Source organism: Hemicordylus capensis, chromosome 6 (assembly GCF_027244095.1).
Source record: "Hemicordylus capensis ecotype Gifberg chromosome 6, rHemCap1.1.pri, whole genome shotgun sequence".
Classification (NCBI taxonomy): Eukaryota; Metazoa; Chordata; class Lepidosauria; order Squamata; family Cordylidae; genus Hemicordylus; species Hemicordylus capensis.
The window spans coordinates 168371877-168396194 of record NC_069662.1 but is presented as its reverse complement, the minus strand read 5'-3'; the positions used below and the strand labels follow the sequence as shown (position 1 = coordinate 168396194).

The following is a 24318-nucleotide window of genomic DNA, read 5'->3' as shown; positions in this document are numbered from 1 at the left end:
GACCCTCCTTTTTCACAGTTTGTCATTCCCATTGATTTATTGTCCGTCTTAAGACACCAAATGTTCCTGCAGCTGGGAGGGGGCACCTGTTTCTGCAAATGGCATCCTACTTTTGTCAGCAGTTCTCTGCAACGTTCCTCTTCTTTGCTGCCGAACGGAAGGAAAGCTGGGGCCTCGATGGAGAACTGACCTGGTGTTTGCCACCTCCAGCAGCACTCGGAGCCTGAACAGTGGAGCCGACCAGCTGCCGCCTTGGTTGCTCTGCTTACTGTGACAACGGCAGCGCAGATTACTAGGCACCTCCACAGTACTTCTGCAAACATAATGCCCATTGTATGCTCTGGAAGGGACCCGGCGCTCGATGGCATGTAATTGTGTTTCAGGGTCTGTTGCAAATGCTGTGTGTGGGTAAGCGATGGCAATTGGGGTGGGGAGGAGAAGCATTTTTGACACGAGCAGAGGGGCACGGTGTGTCGTCACTGCATCAGGCTGCCTGCGAGCCCAGCTTGCTTTCTGGGTGGCGTTACAGCCGCTCGGAGAAGCGGAAAGCGAGAAGCAGGCAGAGATGTCTCTCTCCAACCAGCCACCGGCCCCCCTCTCTGAATACAGCCAGCTGTGCAAAGGCAAGGGCACCGACGCCTTTTCCGAAGCCTTCCACTGCATGGAGGCACAAAAGGACTTTGGCAAGCCCGAGTTTGAATGGCAGAGGACGGAGGGCAAGCTGAACGAGATTGGGCTGAATGTGAACTCTGGGGGGCAGCTCAAGGACGGGCTGGTGGCGAAGAGCGCCGGCTTCACCGATGAAGACAAGCTGTGCTTTTTCGAGGGGAAGCTGGAGAAAGATGCGAGAGACATTGAGACTCCCGGCAAGAAATACCAGGCAGCCCCAGGTCACCTTGAGAGCTGGTCTCTGATTTCGGAGACATTCCCTTCCGCGGAAGGGAGTTTGGGGAACCTCAAAATTGCAGGCTTCCATTCGGGGCAAGCAGAGGCCATGAGGTTGCCCGCCCGGCAGGGGCACAGCGAAGCCATCACTGACCAGGAGAAGGCAGCAGGTAAGACGGCTGGGGTGGCAGAGGCGGCCAGATTTCAGCAGGAGCTGCCCAGCCTGCCTCCTCCCAGGAGCGATCCGGGCAGATACGCCAACGAGCCCGAAATCAGCGTGTGGAATCCCCATTTCAGCCCCGTCTTGCCCAGTGGGCGAGGGTGCCCCGAGGCGGCTGGCAAGAAAGAGGGGGCTCCCAGCTACAGTGTGATTGGCGTGGTCAACGACAGCTATGTGCAAAGCGCCTTTGCATCTCCCCCTCCGGCACCCAAGCTGGGGCCCCCAACCACCACCGTCGAGCTGGCCCAGGATGACTTCCGGAGCGGCTGTTTCAACAACACCCACGAGATGGAAGAGGAGCGACTTTTGGGAGAGGCGGACGAGAAGCCGGGCTCGGCCGAGGACGGCGGCTCCCTCCACAGGGGGGCCCACCAGAGGAAGGCAATGAGGCGGGCCATGTCGGAGTGCTCCCACTTGTCCGTCCCGCAAGCCCTGAACCTGGCGGACAAGTACCCCGAACCTCTGGCTCGGGAGGACCCCTTTCCCAGCCTGGCCTCGCCTGGCGTCAGCCTCTCCCAAGGCTCAGGCCCCATGACCCGAAAGCCGAGCGCACCAATGAAAAGGGCAGCCACGGTCTCGGAAGAGCAAACATCTGCCCGCAGCCCGGGAGCCGCACAGAACAATGCTGAGCTGCCCAGCCTGCTGGTGAAGCCGCCTCCCCCCCTCCCCATGGAGGAGCCATCTGCCAAGAAGAGAGACGAGTGGGACGGCGGCAGCGGCGGCGGCAGCGTCAGGGTTGTCAAGAGAGAGCCGGCCAGCCCGGGGCTCTACCACAGCACACTGGAGCAAATCCCCGAGATGGGCGGCCACAACAAAGGGGGCAGGGAGGAGGAGGCGGCGGCGGCAGCGGCGGCCAAGAGGGAGAAGAGCCATGTCGCTGCGGAAGCCAGTCGCCTCGGCGCGGCCGAGATGGAAGGGGGCAGAGCTGGGAGTGAGGGCGTCCAGGCCAGCCATGTGCCCAGTGCTCCATCTTCCCAGCAAGCAGACCGACCACGTGACGGTATGTGGCTCAATTTTCCTCCCCCGGGGAGCCGGCAGTGGCAAAGGAGAGACCCCGGCAGGCTGCGGCCAGGAGGGTGGGCAGCTCCGCCAGCCCCCCAAGGCCAACCCAGCGTGCCCTGGACTAGACGGAGAACAAGGGGGCTGTGGGAGGGGGGAAGGAAGCGAGGGCAGGTCCGGTTGGGAGGGCTGATTGCTGGCGAGGGCAGAGCGGGCCCGGCTGGGTGCCTGGTTGGAGGGGTCTGGGCAGCAGAGAGGCCTCGTGTGGAGCCCTCCGGCTCCAGTGTCGCTGCTGGGACTCGGGCTGCCTCGGTGCTGGAAGGAGAGGTGCGCTGAGCGCCGTGTCTGCCTTTGAGGGGCTTGGATTGTTGCAGCGCGCTGTCCTTCCCTGCTCCCAGCGAGTGGTGAGCCAAGCAGCCTTTCTCCTCCTTGGCGAGGCTGGAAAAGTCAGCCTCTTCCTTTGTCTTCTGCAGCCAGCCATTCTGCACAGCAAAGGACCTGCCCCCCACCCCCACCCCCCCAGCAGTGGCCAAAAGCCTTTCAGCTCTCCAGTCCCAGCGATGCTTCCTCCCCTCGTCTCTCCCCCCCCCCAACCCTGCCGCTCTCAGTTTCTCTCAATAGGGGCTTGTTTTACTTCTTAGTGTCTCATTGTTTGTTGCTGGGCACAATGCTTTGAGGTCAGTCCGCTGAGAGGAGCCGGGGGGGGGGCACACGGGTGGGGGGGAGCTGGACAAGCACAGTTAATCTCTCCCCTTGTGAAAAGAAGGAGAGGACCTTGTTCTCTTTGGCTGGCTGCAGCAGGCCTCTCTGGGGCTGTCGCTGCTGCTTCCTTGCAAGCAACGTGGGGCTTTTCTGCAGGAGGGCAGTTCTGGGTCTCTTCTTGCCCATCAGTACGCAGCGTCTCCAGAAGATGGATGAGGCAGTGTGGGAGGGCATGGAGGCTGGAGGACTGCACGCGAGGATTGCCGTGAGCCAGCTCCTACTCTGGAGTTGGTTGATATCTACCTTTCCGTCAAATTGCAGAATCGAGGGTTGCTGCTGCTTCAGTTTCCAGGGCTGCATGTCGAATTAAAATAATAATAATAATAATAATAATAATCCAAAAATGTTTTGGATTAATAGCCTGTCCCATCCCAATGAATAGGTTACAGATTCCCTAATCCCAAATGCTTTATGGTCCGAAAGAGTCACAAGTCGTTGAGCATTTAAGCTGTATAAAAGAACAGCTCCCCCAGGTCACAGGGCTCCCCACCCCTAACAAGGTTGCTGAGAGATCTGTGTCCATTACTGTTTGCTCCCTTTCTGAAACCGCTTTGCTTTGAAAAGAAAACCCTTCCCCCCAAATGTGCGTCCCCACTTCTTGGGGGCGGGGGTGAGTGGAATCTGGGGAAGAGCACACACCCCGTTCCAAAAGCTTCTCCAAAGGGAATGTATCAGGATATAAAAATGAGTACTTTGGGGGCCCAAAGATTCCAAGCTCGGGCCCCTTAGGAGGAGGAGGGTCTTTGGCCCCGAATGTCCAGAGGTGCTGGCAGAGTTGGTGGCTTCCTTTCCAGTGTGAACTGTCAGCCAGTTTGGTGGTTCTGAGAACAAAGGGACCGCCTGGGTTGCTGATTCAATTACACTAACCTCCCAACAACCTTCAATGTGAGAGACTCCCGTAAGCAAGGTTTGAGGGATGTTTTGACTGTGAAACTATATATATTTGACCTTCCTCATGCTGTTGTTCTGGTGACACCCAGTGGATACTGCTCTCTGGTGTGAAGGTACTTCTGCAGGCTACCTCCAGCCAGTAGAAACGGCCGCTCAGCTTTTTGACCAGATTTCCTTTTTCTGTGTGTGTTCCCTGGACCCTTCGCGGGTTAGTCACCCCTCCTTCTCTTCCTCCTCCCCATCCTAAATATCTAGAGCTTTTTTCCTGTGGCTCTGGTTGGGAGGTTGGGGGCACAGTCTTGAGGGGCAGGGAAGCTTCTGGAGTCTGACCATGTATCTCCTGACACTGATACTGTCCACTGCCTCCTTACTGCCAGACCCCAGGGTTCCTCCACGTCTGTGCACATCATTGGACCGGTTGAGAGCTCCTGTGGCCAGCTGCACACTTGGTGAGGAGAGATTTGCTGAGGCAGGGACTGTCACTCCTGGGAGCTCTGCTTCGGCTGCGGCCAGCTCTGAAATCGCTGGAGGGTCTTCAGGAGTCCAGTTGGGTTTCTACAGTCCCTGCCACGCTTTGTAATGGGGCTTAAGGTGTTTGGGGTCCCTTAGTGGTGAGACCGCTGTGCAGCCGTGGGCTCACTTGCATCATTCTCTTGGCTGTGGCTCCTCTCCTGCAAAATAGAAATCACATTTTCCTCTTTGAGGATGGACGACATCAAAATTGTTTTAGGAACATAAGAAGCTGCCATATACTGAGTCAGACCCTTGGTCCATCTAGCTCAGTATTGTCTACCCAGACTGGCAGCGGCTTCTCCAAGGTTGCAGGCAGGAGTCTCTCTCAGCCCTATCTTGGAGATGCTGCCAGGGAGGGAGCTTGGAACCTAGATGCTCTTCCCAGAGCGGCCCCATCCCCTAAGGGGAATCTCTTAGAGTGCTCACATATCAAGTCTCCCATTCAAATGCAACCAGGGCAGACCCTGCTTAGCTAAGGGGACAAGTCCTGCTGGCTCCCACTAGACCAGTTCTCCTAATCCAGCATCTTCGACCACTCAGCCACACTACCAAGTTTGGTGACCCAATTTTGGAATACTCCAGATGAAATAAAGTGCAAAATATCAGGATATAATACTCTGCATGTGAATTGTTCTTAATATATTTCTGTCTATATTTGTGTCAGCAGTGCCCATGGTGCTTTGCACAAGCAAAAGAAAATAGGTTTTCTACCATCCCTGTTTTCTCAGTGGCTGCCCCCAAAGTGCCATCTGAGACTTCGTCTGTAGCTTTCAGTGAGCATTAGGACTCCATTTCTTGCTTTTTGTCCGCACAGTGTCCTCTAATAGGGGCTCTCAACTCTGAGTCCCCAGATGTTGGACTACAGCTCCCACCATTCCTATCCACCAAGGCCAAAGGGAGTCGTGGCTGGAGATGATGGGAGTTGTAGTCCGACAACGTCTGGGGAAGCACATTTAAGGACCCCTTGTCCAGTGTCCCGTCTAATTTTTTTCATCTCTGTGCGGAATGAGTTTTGTTCTGGGCAGCAGTATCAAGGCAATGTGTGTGCATGTGCATTTAGAACAGAGCCTTCCTGATTCAACCTGAGTGGGATCTAAAACTAACTGAGCAGACATCCAAAAACTTGTGAGCGCATGCACATGCGTACGCCTTCCTGTCCTATGTTTCCTTGAGAGGACAGCTGGTCTTGTGGTAGCAAGCATGAGTTGTCCCTTTTGCTAAGCAGGGTCTGCCCTGGTTTGCATTTGAATGGGGGACTACTTGTGAGCACTGCAAGATATTCCCCTCAGGGGGTGGGGCCATAGCTCTGTGGAAGAGCACCTGCATGCTTGCAAGCAGAAGGTTCCAAGTTCCCTCCCTGACAGCATCTCCAGATAGGGATGACTCCTGCTGGCAGTCTTGGAGAAACTGCTGCCAGTCTGTGTGGACAATACTGAGCTAGATGGATCAAGGGTCTGTCTTGGTAGAAGGCAGCTTCTTATGTTCCTATAAGAAAATACAGTGTCCTGGACTGGTACACTGGTTCATGTGTGGATTGGTAACTGGTTGAAGGACAGGAAACAGAGGGTAGGTATGTGGACAGTTATCTAAGTGGGGGGAAGTAAGGAGTGAGTGTCCGAGGGATCTGTACTGGGACCAGTGCTTTTTGATTTATTCATAAATGATCTAGAAGTTGGGGTAAGCAGCAAGGTGGCCAAATTTGCAGATGACACCATACTATTTAGGGTAGTGAAATCCACATCAGATTATGAGGAGCCCCAAAAGGATCTCTCCAAACTGGGGAAGTGGGCAACAAAATGGCAAATGCAGTTCAGTGTAAGCAATAGTAAAGTGATGTATATTGGGGCAAAAAAACCCCCACATAAACTGATGTTGGTAACTGACCAGGAGAGAGATCTTGGGGTCGTGGTGCACAACTTGTTAAAACTGCCAATTCAGTGCACAGCCTGTGAAAAAGGCAAATTCCATACTAGGGATCCTTAGGAAGAGGACTGAAAATAAAAATGCTAGTATTATAATGTTCTTATACAAAACTATGGCATGGCCACACTTGGAGTACTGCATACGGTTCTGGTCACTGTATCTTAAGAAGGACATTGTAGAGCTGGAGAAGGTGCAGAAGAGGGCAACCAAGATGATTAGGGGCCTGGAGCACCTTCCTTATGAGGCAAGACTACAACACCTGGGGCTTTTTAGTTTAGAAAAATGATAACTGTGGGGAGACATGATAGAGGTCTATAAAATGATGTATGGTGTGGAGAAAGTGGATAGAGAGAGAATTTTTCTCCCTCTCTCATTAGAATCTCATGAAACTGATTGCCAGGAAATTTAGGACCGATGAGAGGAAGTACTTTTTCACATAACACATAACTAATCTTAGATTAATTCACGGAGGACAAGTCTATCAATGAGTACTAGTTATTGGATATGGGCTATAGACCACCTCCAGCCTCCGAGGCAAAGACGCCTTTAAATACCAGTTGCAGGAGAGCAGGAATGCCCACAGCTTTGCCTGTGGGCTTCTCAGAGGCACCTGGTGGACCACTGTGTGAGACGGGATGGTGGACTGGATGGGCCTCCTTGGGCCTGATCCAGTGGGGCTGTTCTTATGTTATTCCACCAGCTGTGATAAGCAGCCGCGGTGGAAGAAATGGCTGATGGGGATCGGTTGTGCCGGCCCCACAGCTTAACGGACTGACCCTGTTGTAGCCACTTCTTAGAAACACCCCTCCTCCGCCACTGGTCCACTTGGCAGGGAGTGCCTGCACCTCCCTGTCTGCTAGGACATGAGCGGAGAGAATCCTCACTGTAGATCAGATGTCTCAACCTTCTGGTCACACTTGACCTGCTCTGAATGAGAGTTGGACGCCTCAGAGACTCCCCATTGGCATGAGAGTTGTGGGAGGGGGTGTTGGTGCTGAGGACATCTGCTCCGTGCTCTTGCCGCTGTTGGCCCTCCTCTGCTCATAATGGTTCTGATGCAAATGGTTCTGGTCTCCCGTGGAGGATTCTGGGGCCAGAGGAACTGCCCAGAAACCAAGTACTCCATTTGTTCACCCATCAGTTTCCTTCTGGTAAAGGTAAAGTGTGCTGTTGAGTCGGTGTCGACTGCTGGCCTCCACAGAGCCCTGTGGTTTTCTTTGGCAGAATACAGGAGGGGTTGGCCATGGCCATCTCCCGGGCAGTATAAGATGATGCCATTCGGCATCTTCCTAGATTGCTGCTGCCCGATAGAGGTGTTTCCCATAGTCTGGGAAACATACCAGCGAGGATTCGGACCGGCAACCTTCTGCTTGTTGTTCAAGCATTTCCCCGCTGCGCCACTTAAGGGTGACCCAATTTCAGAAGTGTCAGTAAAATATCTCTGCTGGGTGTCTAAGCCTTATTGTGCACATCGGGCCACTGAAGTCAGGGATTTTCAAACTTGGGTCCCAGGTGTTGTTGGACTACAACTCCCATCATCTCCTGCCCCAATGGCTGGTCATTGTAGTCAATGGCTGGCCATTGGAGTTGTCGTCCAACATCATCTGAGGACCCCAGTTTGAAACCCCCCCAACTATTTATTTGTTGTATTTGTACTCTGCCCCAAACTCATGTGTGTCTAGGCAGTTTACAACAAGCTTAAGGGATGGTCGGAGTGCAGAGGCCCCTTGAAAGAGGAAGAGGAGAAGTCCCGTGGATGCAGCGTTTGGTGGGAGAAGTAAGCTTTTTGCACTGAATGTTTTTAAAAGGGATCATCTCTGCAGCTTCCAGCCTCATAGGCACAAATGGGGGAGAGCATGTTGGACAAAAGGAGTTGGGGATGAGTTTAACCCAAGAAATCTCAAATAGAGGTTTCTGTATGTCCACCTATGGCATGCCACAGGACAGGACAAAGAGGAGGAGGAGGAGGAGGAGGACCCCTTTGTTAAGCAGGGTTTGCCCTGGTTTGCATTTGAATGGTAGACTACATGACTGTAAGATATTCTCCTTTCAGCAGATGGGGCCGCTCTGGGAAGAGCACCCCCCTGCTTGCATGCAGAAAGTCCCAGGTTCCCTGGCAGCATCTCCAAGAGAGGGCTGAGAGAGACTCCTGCCTGCAACCTCAGAGAAGCTGCTGCCAGTCTGTGTGGACAGTATTGAGCGAGGTGGACCGATGGTCTGACTCCGTATATGGCAGCTGCCTATGTAAGGCTTGATGACGAGAAGGGTGCCACATGAGCACTGGAGGTTTTCTGTCCTCTGCGGAGGCAGCCCATTGGTCCGTCTAGCCCAGAACTGTCTACACTGGCTGGCAACAGCCCTCTTTCCAGCCCTGCTGCCGGAGGGGTTTTTGACTGGAGATGCCAGGAATTATACCTGTGACCTTCTGATGCCACATGGGTGTTGGCTGTGCCAGGGAGGAGCTATAGCTCGAGGACCTAAAGTCTTCAAAGGCAGCTGTGCAGAAACCGCCTAACTTTCAAGCGAGCGGATGCAGAAGTCAGAAGGGGGACCCTCTCTTGTAAGGGCACCTGCAGAGCAGCATCCTCTACAGCAGGGGTAGGGAACGTGCATCTCTCCCGCTGTCGTTGAACTACAATTCCCATCACCCCCAGCCACAATTTTTTCCACCTGGGATGATGGGAGTTGTAGTTCAGCAACATCTGGAGAGCCACACGCTGCCTGTCCCTGAGCTAACGAAAGGCTTCTAAAAGCTGGCAAGGGCAAAACATTGTAAGTGGCCGCAGTGATGTGGGCATTCAGACGCCACAGATGACCACGCTGAAAGAGGAGAAGGTTAAGAAACTGAGCAGCAGATGTTCACAATAGTCCTCGGGGTGGGGGGCTGAAGCTGAGTGTTGGAACGTCTGGCTTTATTTTGCACGCAGAAGGACCCAGATTCACATCCCCAGGTAGGGCTGGGAAAGGTCCTTGTCTGAAGCCCTGGAATGCTACCAGTCAGAGTAGACGATGACTGAGCTGCGTGGACAGACTCCGCAGAAGGCAGCTTTACGTTCCGCAAAGTACTTGGTCCTCAGAGTGGGTTGCAGCCCCCAACTAATGGCCGGCTGCACTAATGTTGGTATTGTAGAGTTGGAAGGCGCCTTGTTGCTTCTCAAGTCAAGCGATTGTGTGCCTACCGCCGTTTTTCTCCCCTCATGCCAAAGGCTTTGGGGTGGGTTGCAGTACCTCCCTCCCCCTTATTCTCAGCAGCCCGGTGAGGCGTGCAATTAATTTAAGGCTAATGAGACTGAGGGCTCCTCCACACATCCCTTTCTCCAATCCCGAGGGAGGAACTTCCAGTTATGGACCAAGCCTCATGAAGCAGTCAGGGGAGAGAAATGCCCCTGACCCACCTAAGCCCCGCTCCTGCTCCATTGCGCTGGCCCGTGGGATTGCGGCCTGAGCATGTTTCTGGAGCAAAGGAAGACCTCGGGGAGGGCAGGATACATGCTTGCTTAAAACCAGAGTGACGTCAAATGCTTTTTGTATTCCAGGTGCTGGAGTTTTAATTCCAGTTGTGTTGTAAGTTTGAGTAGCCAACTTTCCCCATTGGGTCCCCTCCTTGTTTTCACCCCTCACCTTCCCGGATGGACTGTTGTGGCCTCTCTCACACCCAGGGAGCAAACTGGTGACTGGGCTGTCCCACTCCAGCCTGTGTCTGGGGGATTACGTGAGTGAATATTTTCCATCCTAAAGAGGAAACAAGTCTGCATTGGAAACTAGTACATAGAATGGCAGGCTAAAATCCTTCTCCCTGTCTAACATTCTATGTGAAAGGGACTATTTCTGCATGATGGGGCAATCCTCACCTGCAACTTAGGAACATAGGCAGCTGCCATATACTGAGTCAGACCATTGGTCTATCTAGCTCAGTATTGTCTTCACAGACTGGCAGCGGCTTCTCCAAGGTTGCAGGCAGGAATCTCTCTCAGCCCGCTCTTGGAGAAGCCAGGGAGGGAACTTGAAACCTTCCGCTCTTCCCAGAGTGGCTCCACCCCCTCAGGGGAATCTCTTCCAGTGCTCACACTTCTAGTCTCCCATTCATATGCAACCAGGGCGTAGCCTGCTTAGCTAAGGGGCTAAGTCCTGCTTACTCCCACAAGACCAGCTCTCCTGCCCTTAAACTGGTACTGCCCAGGTACAAGCGGAAACAATATGGAGTGTTTCCCAGATCTGCATGTCCTCCTTGAGCAGGGGCTGTGCTGGCTTTCTCTGTATCGTTCCCAGCCTAGCACACGTGCTGCCGAAGCGAGCACGATTCCCGTCCTTTGGGTCCCAACTGTTCATGGTTTGTCCTTGCAGGCTTTCTTCCCCCTCTCCGTATCATTTTCCCAGGGCTTGCAGAACAGAGGGCTGGCCTGTTTCTGGCACCGAATGCCTTCACGCCTGCTGTGCCCGATGGGTGGCTTGTGTTTCAGGCTTGTTTGGCCACACCTCTGGAACCAACGGGTGCAGTTTGGCCCTGCTCTGAAACGTCTCCCGCCCAGTTGGCTTTTCGAGCGAGTTGCTCCCTGAGGAGAAGGTCAGGCCTCCTCTCTGCGGGTGGCTGTGTAGGTGTCCAATGGAGGCTGCGCTGTGTAATCTGCCACTGCCTCCCTGGCTTTGTGCGTAGAAAGCCTTAAGCTTTTGATCCCTTTGGGAGCAACCTTGGGGCTGTGTGGGTTGGGTTCCTGTGGGCAGGAGTTCTGAACCTGAAAGCAGGCATTCCTGAGGGCTTTCCTCCCCACCCTCCCCCAGCCCCTTTCAGATCTGCACGGTTAATTGGGATCAATGCAGCGTGCCGTCTAAAAGGTACTCTGGTGCGACTGTGCATGTGGCATGTCGAAAGGTGATTAAAAACTGGTGGCATTGTATGCAGCCCTGTGGGGATCTGGTGGCGTTGGAAGGCACTCATTCAGCCTCTTTCGTCCTGGTGGGTACTGTCCAGAAAAAGACCTGCAGGGCATGAGTCGTCAGGGGGGTTAGGCAAATGCATGGAGGCTGTTAAGGGCTCTTAGCCCCAGTGGCTAAGTGGAGCTTCTCATCTGTGGAGTCGGGAGTCCGGTGAATGCCAGATGCTAAGGGCGAACAGCTGTTCATTTTTATTTATTTTATTTTATTTATTGTTAAATTTATATACCGCCTTTCATTAAAACAATCCCAAGGCGGTTGACTTCCGGAGGCCCCTGGCTGGACCACTGGTGGAAGCAGGATGCTGGGTTAGATGGCCCCACCCACTGGGTTCTTTGCAGGCATAAACAAAGCCCCCAGGTTCCAAGGCAGTGGCCTCAGAGTGCTGCAGCCCTGCAGCGGAGAATAGCCACTGCTGCCGTCATGCCCTGCTTGTGAATTTCCAGGCACAGCTGCTGGCCACTGTTGGAAGCAGGACGCTGGAGTAGAGCACCTCTGGGTCTGATCCTCCAGGCCTGAGCCTGCTTCTGCCTGCCTGCCTGCCTCTCCTTCCTCTCAGCTCCATGTTCAGAGGTTCCATTTAGCTGTCGTGGCCAATAGTAAAAGATACACCTCCTCCCAGGATTTTTTCAAATCCCTTTTTAAAGACCTCTAAGCTAATGGCCATTTGCCACATCTTGTGCCAGTGCATTCTGTAAGATAAGTGTGCGCAGTGTTGTATCTGTAAAAAACTTTGGATAGTTTAATGAAAATGTTCTTGGCTGCTAGGAATGGCTTCTAGTCACTTGGCATCTGGACGATTTCCCTCCTGAAGGAAATCTTTGTAATTGGCGCTCTTCAGAGCAGCTCAGTGAGACAGCTGCTGAGAGGATACTGAGCAGCAAGTGGATGGATGCAATTGTGGATGTACCTGGAGGTGGCTTTCTCCCTTGCATCATTTGGACTATATTTCAATACTTTGTGTTAGTATTCTAACTCCTCTTAGGACAGGGGTTCTCAAGCTTGGGTCTCCAGATGTTGGTTGTTGGATTACAGCTCCCATCATCGCCATGACCATTGTGGCTGGGAATGATGAGAGTTGTAGTCCAACAACCTCTGGGGGGCTACGGTTGGAAACCCCTCTCCGCCTTCCAATGTGGTTGCTTGAATGTCTGTGAACTGCAGTGTTCCATCATTTCAAAATCAAAGCCTGTTGTTTTCTTGATGCTGAATTCTGACACACACACACACACACACACCCCAACCCCTCCAACGCCACCAAATCCTGCACTTTTGCAGCGATCGCAGAACACGGAGCGGCTCCTGATACGGAGGTAGTTTGTGTCTGTTGCTTGCTTCGCTGAACGCTCTTTGCTTGGGGAAAGATTATTTTGCAAAATGCGCACCGAGGAGAAAGGGGAGGGGAGGGCGGATGGCGCTTGTGCAGATGTTCACGTTATCCATGCCTCTTTAGTGCACAGCTCTGTTCGCGCCTTCCTCGTAATGTGGCAGCGAGCCGTTTGGGGAGAGACTTTGATGTAGATAAAGGGTTAGCGCCTCTCTCCACACTAAGTCTTTCGTGACTTCATTTTGCAAAAAGAAAAATCGATGGATGCCTGTCCTCATCCCCGTCCCAATGAGAGGACTCATTCCAGCTGTACAGTGGAGAGGGTGGGAGAGTAGGGGGGGGTGACCTTCCTCGTTGCCACTCTCTCTCGGTGGTGGTTTGGGTGGGGACCCCAAAATGCACAGAGTCCAGAGGAAAGTGAACAGGGTGGGCCTCCTTGGTGCTCTGGGCCAAGGGAAGAAGCTGCTCGGAGCAACCTTCTTGTGGGATCGAGTTCTTTGCCTCTCTGCATTTGAGCTGAGCAAAAGGGTGCCGTTTTGTGGGTGTGGTGGCGGTGGGGGGGCAGGGGAGGCAGGCTGGAGCAACAGGTGTTGCCGACGGCTGTGATCTAGTCACATTCATAACAGTGTTTCAGGTGAAGCCAATTGTTTTGCCGACTGCTTGCGTCTTTCCTCCCCCGGATAGCTTGCCTCTCTCTCTCGCTCTCTCTCATTTAGTTTAAAAGGAGAGCAGAGATGGCCATCCCCAGACGGCCTAATCCACTGCTCTCGAGGATTAGCGTCATTGGCAGAAAATCCATTATGAGAATGATGGAGCTATTTCAATGAAGGGTGGTTTGGCTCCGCTTAGGCGGCCTGCACACCCCTTGCCAGGGGCACCCCGGCAAGACTCATTCCCAAGCCCTTCTCAATGCAACGGCAACTGTCCCTTTCGAGGCAGGCTGGTTTTCCAAAAGCCATCAGCCGATGGTGGCTGGGCAGGTGAGACGAAGTGATCGCAGGAGCCTGCAGTCCGTGTTCCCTGTGCGTGTGCGCGGAGGAGAACAGAGTGAGTGGGAGGGTGGGATTTGAGTGCCGCTAAGTGGCTCCTGGCGGATGGGTCAGCGCAGCAAGCTGGAAAGGTCCAGTTGTGGGGCGGTCTTCCGTGTGATGAAAAGGGATGCCTTTCTTCCCCCAGCCTGTGTTGTAGCTCAGGGGTTCTCCCCACAAGGCCGTTGTGGCTGGGGATTATGGGAGTTGAAGTCCAACAACAGCTGGAGAACCCAAGTTTGAGACCCTACGCTAGCGCCGGGCTTGCTCCAGAGCTCGACTAGAATCCTCCAGGTGCTAGAGAATGACACTCGCCATTTCCAAATCCTGACGTAAGCACGGCTCGACTTTTAGATGATGGGTAGAACTGTATGGATGGCTTAAAGTTCAAGATGCTGCAGCTTTCGCATTTCACAGAATTTCAGCGTGCTTGCTGCCAATAGGAACTTCCAGGTTTCATAGAACTTTTCTTCAGCTGTAGGTGTTCAAAGCGGGAACGTCTAATATGGTGTTACTGTATGGGAGGCTGCGTTTTTCATGGGGAAACTGGTGGCTTGAACAGCAACTGTGTTAATTGGATTACAAATGCCGTGCCTTTCCAAGGGATCAGGTTTAAAACCTCCCCTAGGAACAATAAGGTCTAGCCAGGGGAAGGAGAAAAATCTAGTGGTGTGTAAGAAACAAACTCCTTCCGTCTCCAGTTCTGTGGGGCTAAGAATTTGCTTGCAAGTCAGAGAGGGACCGGAGCAAAGCTGAAATTTGCCCCTGTCTGTGTGCTAAATGAGAACTTCCTGGCTTTTCAGAATAGGCTCCTAAAACGTGTCTCCAGACCCTCTCCAGTATTGGACTAAGCTTTCAGTTTGGGAAATCCTCATCACCCAAATTTCTATCCTGAATTCACAGTATTAGACCAGCCAAGAATTTATATATTGATTCCAAAAGCTAACTTGGTGTGTGTGTAATGCTCTCTTCAAAGATCTTTTGGCATTGCATTACAAATAGTTTATGGGGTGTGATGGGCAATTAAAAAATAACATTTGGGGTAAAATAGTCTGTGTATCTAAAATCTGCCTTCCCTTTCTGGCGTGACAAGACCTTGCTGCTCACACAACAGCTTTCCGGGGTCATAACTCTGCAGGGCAGACTGGATCTGAATTGGGTGCAACCCTTCTAGCATTACCTTCTGGGGCTTCGTCTCTTCTTGGAGGCATTGAAAATCTCAGTGCTGAATCTCTCTGAATCCATTTCCTACCTCACTGTTGTGGAAATACCTTCCAATGCTTGCCGGCAAAGACCTCCCAGGTAGGAAGGTGGAGCCCCTGCATGTGCTGTCTTGCTTTCTCTCTTTCTGTTATGGCGGGGGTTTCTCAAACATGGGTCCTTCAGTGTTGGTGGACTTCAACTCCCATCATCCCCAGAAGCCATTGCAGCTAGGGATGATGGGAGCTGAAGTCCAGCAAGATCTGGGGACCCACATTTGAGAATATTGGTTTGTTTTGTTAGATTTTGAAACCGCCTGTCATTAAAACAATCTTAAAGCAGTTTACAAAACGTTTTAAGAAATATAGAACAGTTACACAATAAATACATTAAACTGGAATATTAAAATGCAATATACACAAAGTGCCCATAAAATACAGAGCAGCAACAACAAAAACGACACTTCTAGAAAAGCCAAGGTTTCATGTGCTTTCTAAAAACTGTGATGAAAACTGTGAGGATCAGATGCAGAGTATTCCAGAGACTGGGGGCAACAACTGAGAAGGCCCTGTCCTGTGTGCACAACCACCGAGCCTCCCTCATTGTTGGCACCTGTTGCAGAGCCACCCCCAGATTACCTTGTCAAGCGGGCAGCAACCTTTGGGAGCAGGCGGTTCCTCAGGTATCCACAATGGTGGTTCCTCCCCCTTACCTGGGGGGATGTGTGGGGCAATGCCTTTGCTACACAGAACAGCTCCGTTGGTCTGCACTGAGCAGATGCATTGGAGGCGAAGAAAAAACATTTCTTTACCGCCACAGAGTAGTCCCTAAAATGGGCTCTAGCCCGCGTTCAGTTGTTCCGGCCGTCATCCGAGTTGTTTCATTGCCCTAAGCACCGAGGAAAACCAAGGAGCAGAAAAAGGAAGTACTTGTTCACACCATGCATAACTAATCTGTGTGGACTCTGCCACGGGATGTGGTGATGGCTAGCATCTTGGACAGCTTTAAAAGGGCTTGGGCAAATTCATGGAGGACAGGTCTATCAAGGGCTACTAGTCTGGTGGCTAGAGGTCACCTCCAGCCTCAGAGGCAGTTCTAAATACCAGTTGCAGAGGAGTAACAGCAGGAGAGAGGGCATGCCCTCACCTCTTGCCTGTGGGCTTCTCAAAGGCATTTGGTGGGCCACTGTGTGAAACAGGATGCTGACGGAGTTAGGCTTCCTTGGGCCTGATCCAGCAGGGCTGTTCTTATGGGCTCCACCAAGCTGGATAGGGCATTTAGGAATGATCCTGTCAATATCCCGGGCCGTCTCCACGTTCTAGAGATTCACCAGGGCCTTGACATAGTCGCCAGCTCTAGACACTCGAAACTCCCCAAAGAGCAGTCAGACTAAACCCCAGCACACAATGATCTGTCCATGACAAAGGATTTATCTCAAACTCCCCCACCTTCAGATCATGTATTCCTTGGTCAGCAAAAACCAGATCCAGAGTGTGTCCTGTCATGTGGGTAGGGCCCGATACCAGTTGAGATAGGCCCATGGTTGCCATGGAGCCCGTGAAATCCTGAGCCACTCATACAAGGGGGACCTCAACGTGGACATTGAAGTCTCCCAAGATGACAAGCTTGGGGGAACCCAAAGCCACCTGCAAGTTCACCCCTGCCAACTCAGGTAGGGAGACTGGAGTGCAGCAGGGTGGTCAGTACACCAACACCCCAGCCTATCTCAGAGAACCACCCTCAAGGACAAGCACTCGGCATTCTGAGATTGCCTAAGGGAGCAGCTGGAAAGGGGAAAGCTTTCACAATAGATGACTGCAATGCCCCCTCTCCGACCCTCTAGGTGGGGCTGCTGCAGGATCAGAAAAGCTGGAGGACAGAGTGGAGAGAGACCAACCCCACCCAGCTCATCCAACCAGGACTCCATCACACATACTGGGTCAGCATGCTCAAACACAATCAAATAGTGGATGAGAGAGATGTCTTCAGATTTTCTGACTGGCATTCAGCAGCGGCACCCTCGGGGTGTAGCAAGGTTGGAGTGGGCCCAGAAACAAGATTTTAAAAAATCCCCCCCCCGCCCCGAAGCTCAGCTCATGAAGTAAAGAAATCTTAAATGAGGCTGAATAGTGGTCACAAAAAGCATTGTGTGTGTGTGTGTATAAATAAAATAAAAATAACCTATGTGCCACAATACAACATCATCCTAAATTATTTTTTTAAAGGTTTTGTAAATTGTGGACCATGCAATTCATGTAATGGTACTAGAGAAAGACATGCTGTTCTGGTAGGTCCAGGTCTTAACACTCACATCAATTTTGAAGGAAGCCTGGGTGGATGCGCAGCTGGGAGAGTCAGTCATGTGACTTGCCTCTGGGGGGCCGCCCCACAAGGCAGTGGGCCCCCAGACAACTGTCTCCTCTTGCCTTATCATAGTTACGCCCCTGGGCACCCTAATCCTAGAGGAAGCGTTTCCAGAGCTTTCTGGGGCTGCAGGGTTGGGAGAAGAGCTGGGGAAATTTTGTATACTGCTTAGGGGTGTACATATTAGGTGGTATAAACATACGATAAATTAATTAATTAAAAAGGAACATGCCGCAATTGTATTGTCGTCATCCCTTGTGTGCACACGCACGGTCCTTTCCATCATATCTCTTGCTTGCTTACTTTAAAATCTGGGAATTCTGAGATGAGAGTCCGGGGTAAAGTGTTTAAACTGAGCGGACGTCAGCCAAAGAGCAGACTTCTGCCTGTGCGGTTGTTGACAGATTGTAGGCCTTTACAGGATGTCTCTTCTTGGTCTAAACGGCGCTGGGTGCCCAGCTCCAGAAAGCTCTCCCGATCCCTCGATGCTCCAGTTTCTGACTGCTGCAAGCTGTTCATGCGAACGCTGGGTGTTTGCGATTCCTACATGTCTCCGTTGCTTGGGGCTGGGTGCCCTCAAGTTCTGCTGCCACAGCTTCCTGCTTGTTGTGAAGCACCCTGGCTGTGCCAAGAGCGACACAGCGGGCTTCTGTGTCTCTGTTTTGCACCTACGCATAAAATTGGTTTACACTTTACATTGATTTACATAGTGCTTACATGGAGTTGCTGCTACTCAAGAGGGGGAAAGCCATCCTTTGGGCATCTTACGAGGCTAATACGTGTTGGCATGGAGCCTTTTTGTGGGATATACTTTCCTACATCAAATGCATTACCTTTTCCTTTATGGCAGGGAGGGATCGTTTTTGCGGCATCAGACGGACATAGCTACTCTCCCGGCATTCTCTCTTCAGGAACAGCGGTGCCTGGCCTCCTTCCAGATTGCGCTTGTCACTGGAGGGCCATGTGGAAGGCAGAGCGGACTCCCACGTTTTTGTACTGAAATGGTCACACAGACGTCGTCTTTACAAATGTAAAGCCTGGCCCTTAAGTAGGTTCCTTCACCTCTCACTCAGCCAAGTGGCTGCCCTGGAAGTTGAGGGATTTTTCTCGTCTTTCTGGATCTCTTCCTCCTCCTCCCTGAACTTTGACCAACTCATCCATGTTCAAAACTATGGACACCCTTAACTGGAGCAATTGTGTCCCAGGCCCTTTTTGTTTGAGTCACTGGGCTGCTTCCCTTATGGAAGACGAGACGGGGTGGTGGGGTGGGGAAGAGGTTTGCGTCATCATTTCCTGGAGAGTAACGCTCTCCCCAGTCCGTGCACGCTCTGCACTTCACCAGCCACAGTGGAGACCCCTCTCTTTGTCTTGCAGAGCAATTTCCTTTTGGATCAAAAAGCAGGTTAAAAAAAAATACAGAGAGAAGAGCCAGTCCAGCCATTTGCAAAGTTTGTGCAGTGGGGCTCTTCCAAGTTCTCTGGAATGGTGGGAGCAGTTGGGTTTTCTCTGCTAGGTCAGATGGACAGATGAGGGCCTGGCATCTCAGTCCGTCTCTGTGTGCGTCCGTCCGTCCGTCCGTCTGTCCATCTTGATGTCCTGGAACTACCTTTCGGGTATGCAGCCTTTCTTGCCTCTCCAGCAATCGGCAGAGGTCTCCTCCACGCATCTTTATAGACTAATGAACAAACCTGATTAAGATTTGGCAGTTTCCCCTCTTGATACTCCCCAGAGCGGGAGAGAGGAGGCAAATGTTCACGCACTAGCGCTCTGTGCAGCCTTACAAAGTGAATGAGCTTGTAATTAAATGCTGAATGAAAGCAAATGTTTGCTGATGAGCATGGTGGGTGGTTAATTAAGTGAGCGGGGGAGGGGGCAGCAAAACCCACTCCTTTCGGTACCCCGATCTACTCGCGGCATTGGGGGGGGGGAAGTCAGTGCTCTTTCTCCCGTTGCCCCCTGGAAGAGTGGCCATAAATGGGAGCCATGGTGGCCGGCACAAGAATCAATAATTAATCTAGAAAGTGCTGGTGCCCTCCCTCCCTCCCTCCCGTGATTCACATGGAGGTTATATTGGAACAGCTTCATCTCCCGGAACGAAGAAATAGTTGAGCTTGCTGGTTTGGGTGCAGGGGGGCGTCTGTGCCTCGGGGCCCGACTCCTGGCTGCTCGGGGCAGCTGTGGGGGCATCCTGGAGAGTCAGTGAAACCTGGGACATGGAGCGAGGGCGCTCCGGCAACCCTCCTGTTGGATGCAGGGATGCTGTGGGTGGATCGTGTGCAGCCCCTCTCTGAGGCTTTGACTTGGGCCAGTCCTGGATTTCAAGGTCCGGGAGGCAGGGATTGCCACATGGGCTGTGGAGGTTGGAATAGGAGAGAGGCAATTTCCAGCCACCGTTTTTTGTTACTGGAGATCATGGAAGTTGTAGTAGAAGGAAGAGGACAACCCAGATGTTCAGGGGCCTGGAGCACCTTCCCTACGGGGCTAGGCTGCAGCACCTGGAGCTTTTTAGCGTAGGAAAAAGGTGTCTGAGGGGAGGCACAGTGTCTAATCATGCATGGTTTGCAGCATATTGGTAAAGTAAAGCTTCTCTCTCGCAACACTAGAACTAGGGGTCATCCCATGACACTGATTGCCAGGAAAATTAGGACCAACAAAAGGAAGTACTTTTTCACACAGTGCATAATTGATCTATGGGATTCTCTGCCACCGGATGGCTTGGAAAGGGACTTAGACATATTCATGGAGGACAGGTCTATCGAGGGCAACTAATCTGGTGGCTATAGGCCACCTCCATCCTCAGAAGCAAGATGCCTCTCAATGCCAGTTGTGGGGAAGCAGCAGCAAGAGAGAGGGCATGCCCTCATCTCTTGCCTGTGGGTTCCCCAGAGGCATCTGGTGGGCCACTGTGGGAAACAGGAGGCTGGACTAGAGAGGCTTCCTTGGGCCTGATCCAGCCGGGCTATTCTTATGTTCTAGGAGCATCTGGGAAGCCTCTGATTGACCACCCCTGGGGTCGTGGCTAGAGTGTTGGACAGGGAGACCCGGGTTCAAATCCTCGCTCAGACCACTGGGCAATCTTGGACCAGTTGCTCGCTCTCAGCCTTGCCTACCTCACAAGGTGGTTGTGAGGATACAATGCTGGGAGCTGAGAGCCTTGTATCTTGCCACGGGCTGCATGGATAAAAAGCCTCCTATCAATTGCTGCCTTTAACGTGAGGCCTGCCAGCAGATTAAGGGAACTGTGCTCAAGTCAACCGTTCCGCTGCCATTCTCCAGCGAGATTGCCAGACAGCAGGACAGAGGTTGCTGAGCGGGCTGGAATGTCGGTCAACGGATATTGGAGCGGGAAGGTGATTTCTGGGGTGCGCAAGAGGGGGCCTGAATGGTGCTTGGTGTGCCTTAAGCCTGCTCGTAGGGGAGACGGGCTCTCACCGCTCACAGGCAGGCAGTCAACGCCTGGAGCCCTTGCTGGGTTGACCGCTAACTTAATCTGGCCAGAGGCTTCCCAAGCTGCTGGGCTCCCAGGCCGTTTCTGACCCTGTGGTGTGAAATGGGTCTTTGCAGCCGAATAAATGACACGTTCTGCAGGCTGCCGACGGAAATATTGAAATGCAGTCATGAATCCCTGGAGGCCAAGGCTGTGCTGTGGCTTGAGCGCCCTCCCCTCTGCTGTTTCTGCTTCTCCCTTTGTCTGCAAATGGCTGGGCCGATGACAAGGAGGCTCCGTAATATAAGTGGTGGCTTCTAGGAGACGGGTCTAGAGACCAGGGCTCCCTGTTGTAACCGGGATTCACAGATAGGAACGTCGGAAGCTGCCATATACTGAGTCAGACCACTGGTCTATCCAGCTCAGTATTGTCTACCCAGACTGGCAGCAGCTTCTCCAAGGTGTCAGGCAGGAATCTCTCTCTCAGCCCTATCTCGTTGGAGATGCTGCCAGGGAAGGAACTTGGAGCCTAGTTGCTCTTCCCAGAGCGGCTTCATCCCCTGAGGGGAAGATCTTGCAGTGCTCACACATCAAGTCTCCCATTCATATGCAACCAGGGTGAACCCTGCTTAGCTAAGGGGACAAGTCATGCTTGCTACCACAAGACCAGCTCTCTTCCTTATGTTGTAGACTACGAAGGCCATTGCAGTTGGGGATGATAGGAGTTGTAGTCAACAGCATCTGTTAATCCTTGTTATCTGGGAACACTGCTAGAGATCTCTGACAGAGGCCTCCAAGGGATCCTGGAAGCATCTGGGCCCTGCCTCACTGTCAGAATGGACTTCATAGAGCCCTGCCAGATCAGGCCAAAAGCCCACCTTGCCCACCATCCTACACCCCACTGTGGCCAGAAGCAGTGCCGGAAGGCAAGAGCCCCCATCCGGAGGTGGGGCTCCCTCTGGGAGTTCCAGATAGCCATCGTGGTTCAAATCTCTTGAGAGATCTTCGGCTTCCCTGCTCATTTGCCTTTATTCCTTTTTGAAGCCGTATAAGCTGGTGGCCAGTCGGAGCCCATTCTGAGCTTGCCCAGTGGATCCACCAATCCATTCTTGTACTGCTAAGGTCGTGTCAGATGCCAGGGGCCGTGGGGGAGAAGTCCATGGGTAAGCCTTTCCTTTGGAAGGACCCTCATTGTCTCTAGTCTGGTAACTTCTGGTTCTGCTTGGGTCAGGTAGCTTCCCAGCCAGGCCCCAGCAGGGGTCCTCAAAATGGCCTTTGGCCACTGTGGCATGGAATGATGGGAGTTGTAGTCTAACAACATCTGCGGTCCCAAGTTTGAGAGGATGCTTGTCTTGCGGTAGTTTGCACTTTAACAGGTGCCTGTTGCTGTATTTCTTCCTTTCTTCTCTGGTCAGGTTCAGACAGCTGAGCCACATCTAAAGCTCTCTCTCTCTCTCTCTCTCTCTCTCTCTCTCTCTCTCTCTCTCTCTCTCTCTCTCTCTCTCTCTCTCTGGTTTAAAAAAAATCAGAGGACGTCTCTTCAGTTAGACTTAAATCTCTGCTCCTTTATCTCTTCTGCTCCCCCTGTGTGCGGAAAAACACCCAAGTGTCTTCTATATCATGTGGCAGCATGTTCAGCATGGTGCTTTGGAAGGGAAAGGTTTCTGTATTCCCCACCTTCAGTGGGGGTGAGTGGGTGGGTTTCCTTGTGCTGAAACACCCACATTATACTTTTCCTCATCTGCATTTATCTCTCAGCAGCTGATTTCCTCCAAACTGCTTTTCATCTTAGGGGACCATGCTGTGATTTCCCCCCCACTGAGCCAGGGTGGCTAGCTCTTGAGAGAATCAAGAGAACTTTGCAAGAGCTGAGATGCTGGGTCAGATCAGGACTCCTTGCAAGAGCTCAGCTCCTCTGCCGTTTAGAACAAGTGTCGTAAACTTACCGGAGTTCACTGCATGTCAGTTAGGATTAGAACTTGGAGATAGAAAAAGAACTAATGAGCTTAAATGTGTTCAGCTTCAATGCATAGCTGTCTAAAGGGCCTTAACGAGTTTGGGTTTGAATGTGCATTTAGGAATGTGTTCTGAATGGATGCAAAGACTAAAATATCCTCTCTCTGTTGGCTTGTACGTTCAGTGGCGTTACTGAATGTGCAGTTGCTGCTGGGTTGGAGAATGGCAGACGTGACTGGAGCAGGTGGTCCAGGGCTCCTGAGGTTTGAAATCCTATGTCGGTGGTCATGGATGAGGATGGTTTTGCCCATCTGCCGTGTTGCAGCCGGTCCTGGCTTGCTGGCAAGTGTCCGCTCAGCTGCCCAGAGGTGTGCAAAAATCTGCCCCCAAGCCCACACTGCACAGCTTCCTACATGGGGGGCAGAAGCCGAGCGGAGAACTTGGCCACCAAGGGAAGCTTCTGTTTGCATGTAATCAGCTGGGAAGTGGGGTGGAGGGCTGGTCAAGGAGGATGCGTGTCGCCTCAACAGCCACCCCTCGACTGAGCTGGGTGGGAAACCGCTTCCTAAACAATAATAACCAGCATGTAGGAATCCACTTGCCGTGTTTTGGGAAGGCTTCAGCGGCCCACCAGGTTGAAATTCGCACCCACGTCATCTTACCTTTGCTGCCTGTGTCCATCTTGCACTGTCATAGAGATTTTGCAAAAGGATTGCTGTGCTGGGTGAAATCTGAGTGTTTTTTCCCTCTCTCTCTCTCTTGCTTTGGTCAGTAAAACCAGAAGAGATCAAGCCAGTTGCAGAGGTTGGAACCGTGAATGACGTCGCAGCCCCTCTCAGCAAGGAGCTCCCGCCAAGCCCCGAGAAGAAAACCAAGGTGGGGGTCAGCCGTGTGCCTTTATTTCCGGCAAAGAGCTTTGCAAGTTTTGGTTCTCGCTGCTGCTTTTTCTCTCCTGCTGCTTCCGCCTTGTGATCCGTTCTCTGAGCTGGTGGTCTTGACACACTTGGCCAATTTCATGGGTCCTGGGGCTGTTACTTCATCCTAAGCCTCTTGTTCCCAGTCTGATTGTGCTGGGTTTAAGAGAAACCTACAGCATAGGTTCTCGAAGTTGGGTCCCCAGATGCTCCTGGACTATAGCTCCCATCCTCCCCAGCCATAATGGCCTTTGGCTGGGGATGACGGACATTGTAGTCCTGCAGGACCCAACTTTGAGGGTGGCTGGGGATGATGGGAGTTGTAGTCCAGCAACATCTGGGTCCCCAAGTTTGAGAACCCCTGGGCTAGGCAAAAGTAAAGAAAGGATGCGGCTCTTCATTGCTGTGCTCCAAATACCTGTTTGTGACCTCCTGTTCTCCATGCTTGGAGGAGTAATTGGACACAAGTAGGCCTGGAGTGAATTGGGTTGTCTCCAAATCAAATCAAGGCCCTGTCAAAACGAACCGTTCGCTGCCGCCTCTGCAGGGTTTTCTCCTTTGGCGGCTGCTTAGTGAGACAGGGCGAGCCGGTTGCTGCCAGGGAATATCTCACACTGCCTTCCACCCGATTTCCCTTTTGTCCAAGAAACCATGAACCCTGCTATAATTTAGGGGAGGCAGGGAGATGCTTCAGGTTAAAGAGGAAGCAATCAAGGTTGCTTCCAGGCCAGGGAGCTTTTCGTTAATGGCCAGGAAACTGGTCCTTTCCCTTCTCCTCCCGGCCTTTACAGGTCATTAGCGGGCCATACATTGCGGACGTAGCCCCTGTGCCTGCCCGTTCCCGGTCGAGGTTTGTGGGTTTGTGAATTTGGTGTAGATGCCTTGTCAAGCCTGACCTTGTGCTTACATAGGAAAAGCTGCCATCTACTGAGTCGGACCCTTGGTCCATCTAGCTCAGTATTGTCTACACAGACGGG

General features: G+C 52.4%; 1 protein-coding gene and 1 non-coding gene across 20 annotated transcripts in view; one reads left to right on the top strand and one right to left on the bottom strand.

Annotated features, from left to right (window-relative positions):
- The window catches only part of MAP4 (microtubule associated protein 4), a 242992-nt gene that overhangs the window by 178647 nt on the left and 40027 nt on the right, over positions 1-24318 (top strand). For all 19 annotated transcript variants that reach the window (XM_053263541.1, XM_053263530.1, XM_053263538.1 and 16 more), the window contains one exon: positions 23200-23303. In XM_053263541.1, the coding sequence (XP_053119516.1) occupies positions 23200-23303 (104 nt within the window). The remainder of the gene's footprint in view (positions 1-23199; positions 23304-24318) is intronic.
- Positions 10385-10491, bottom strand: LOC128332231 (U6 spliceosomal RNA). Its single transcript, XR_008310635.1, has one exon. It is a non-coding gene; the product is annotated as a U6 spliceosomal RNA (small nuclear RNA).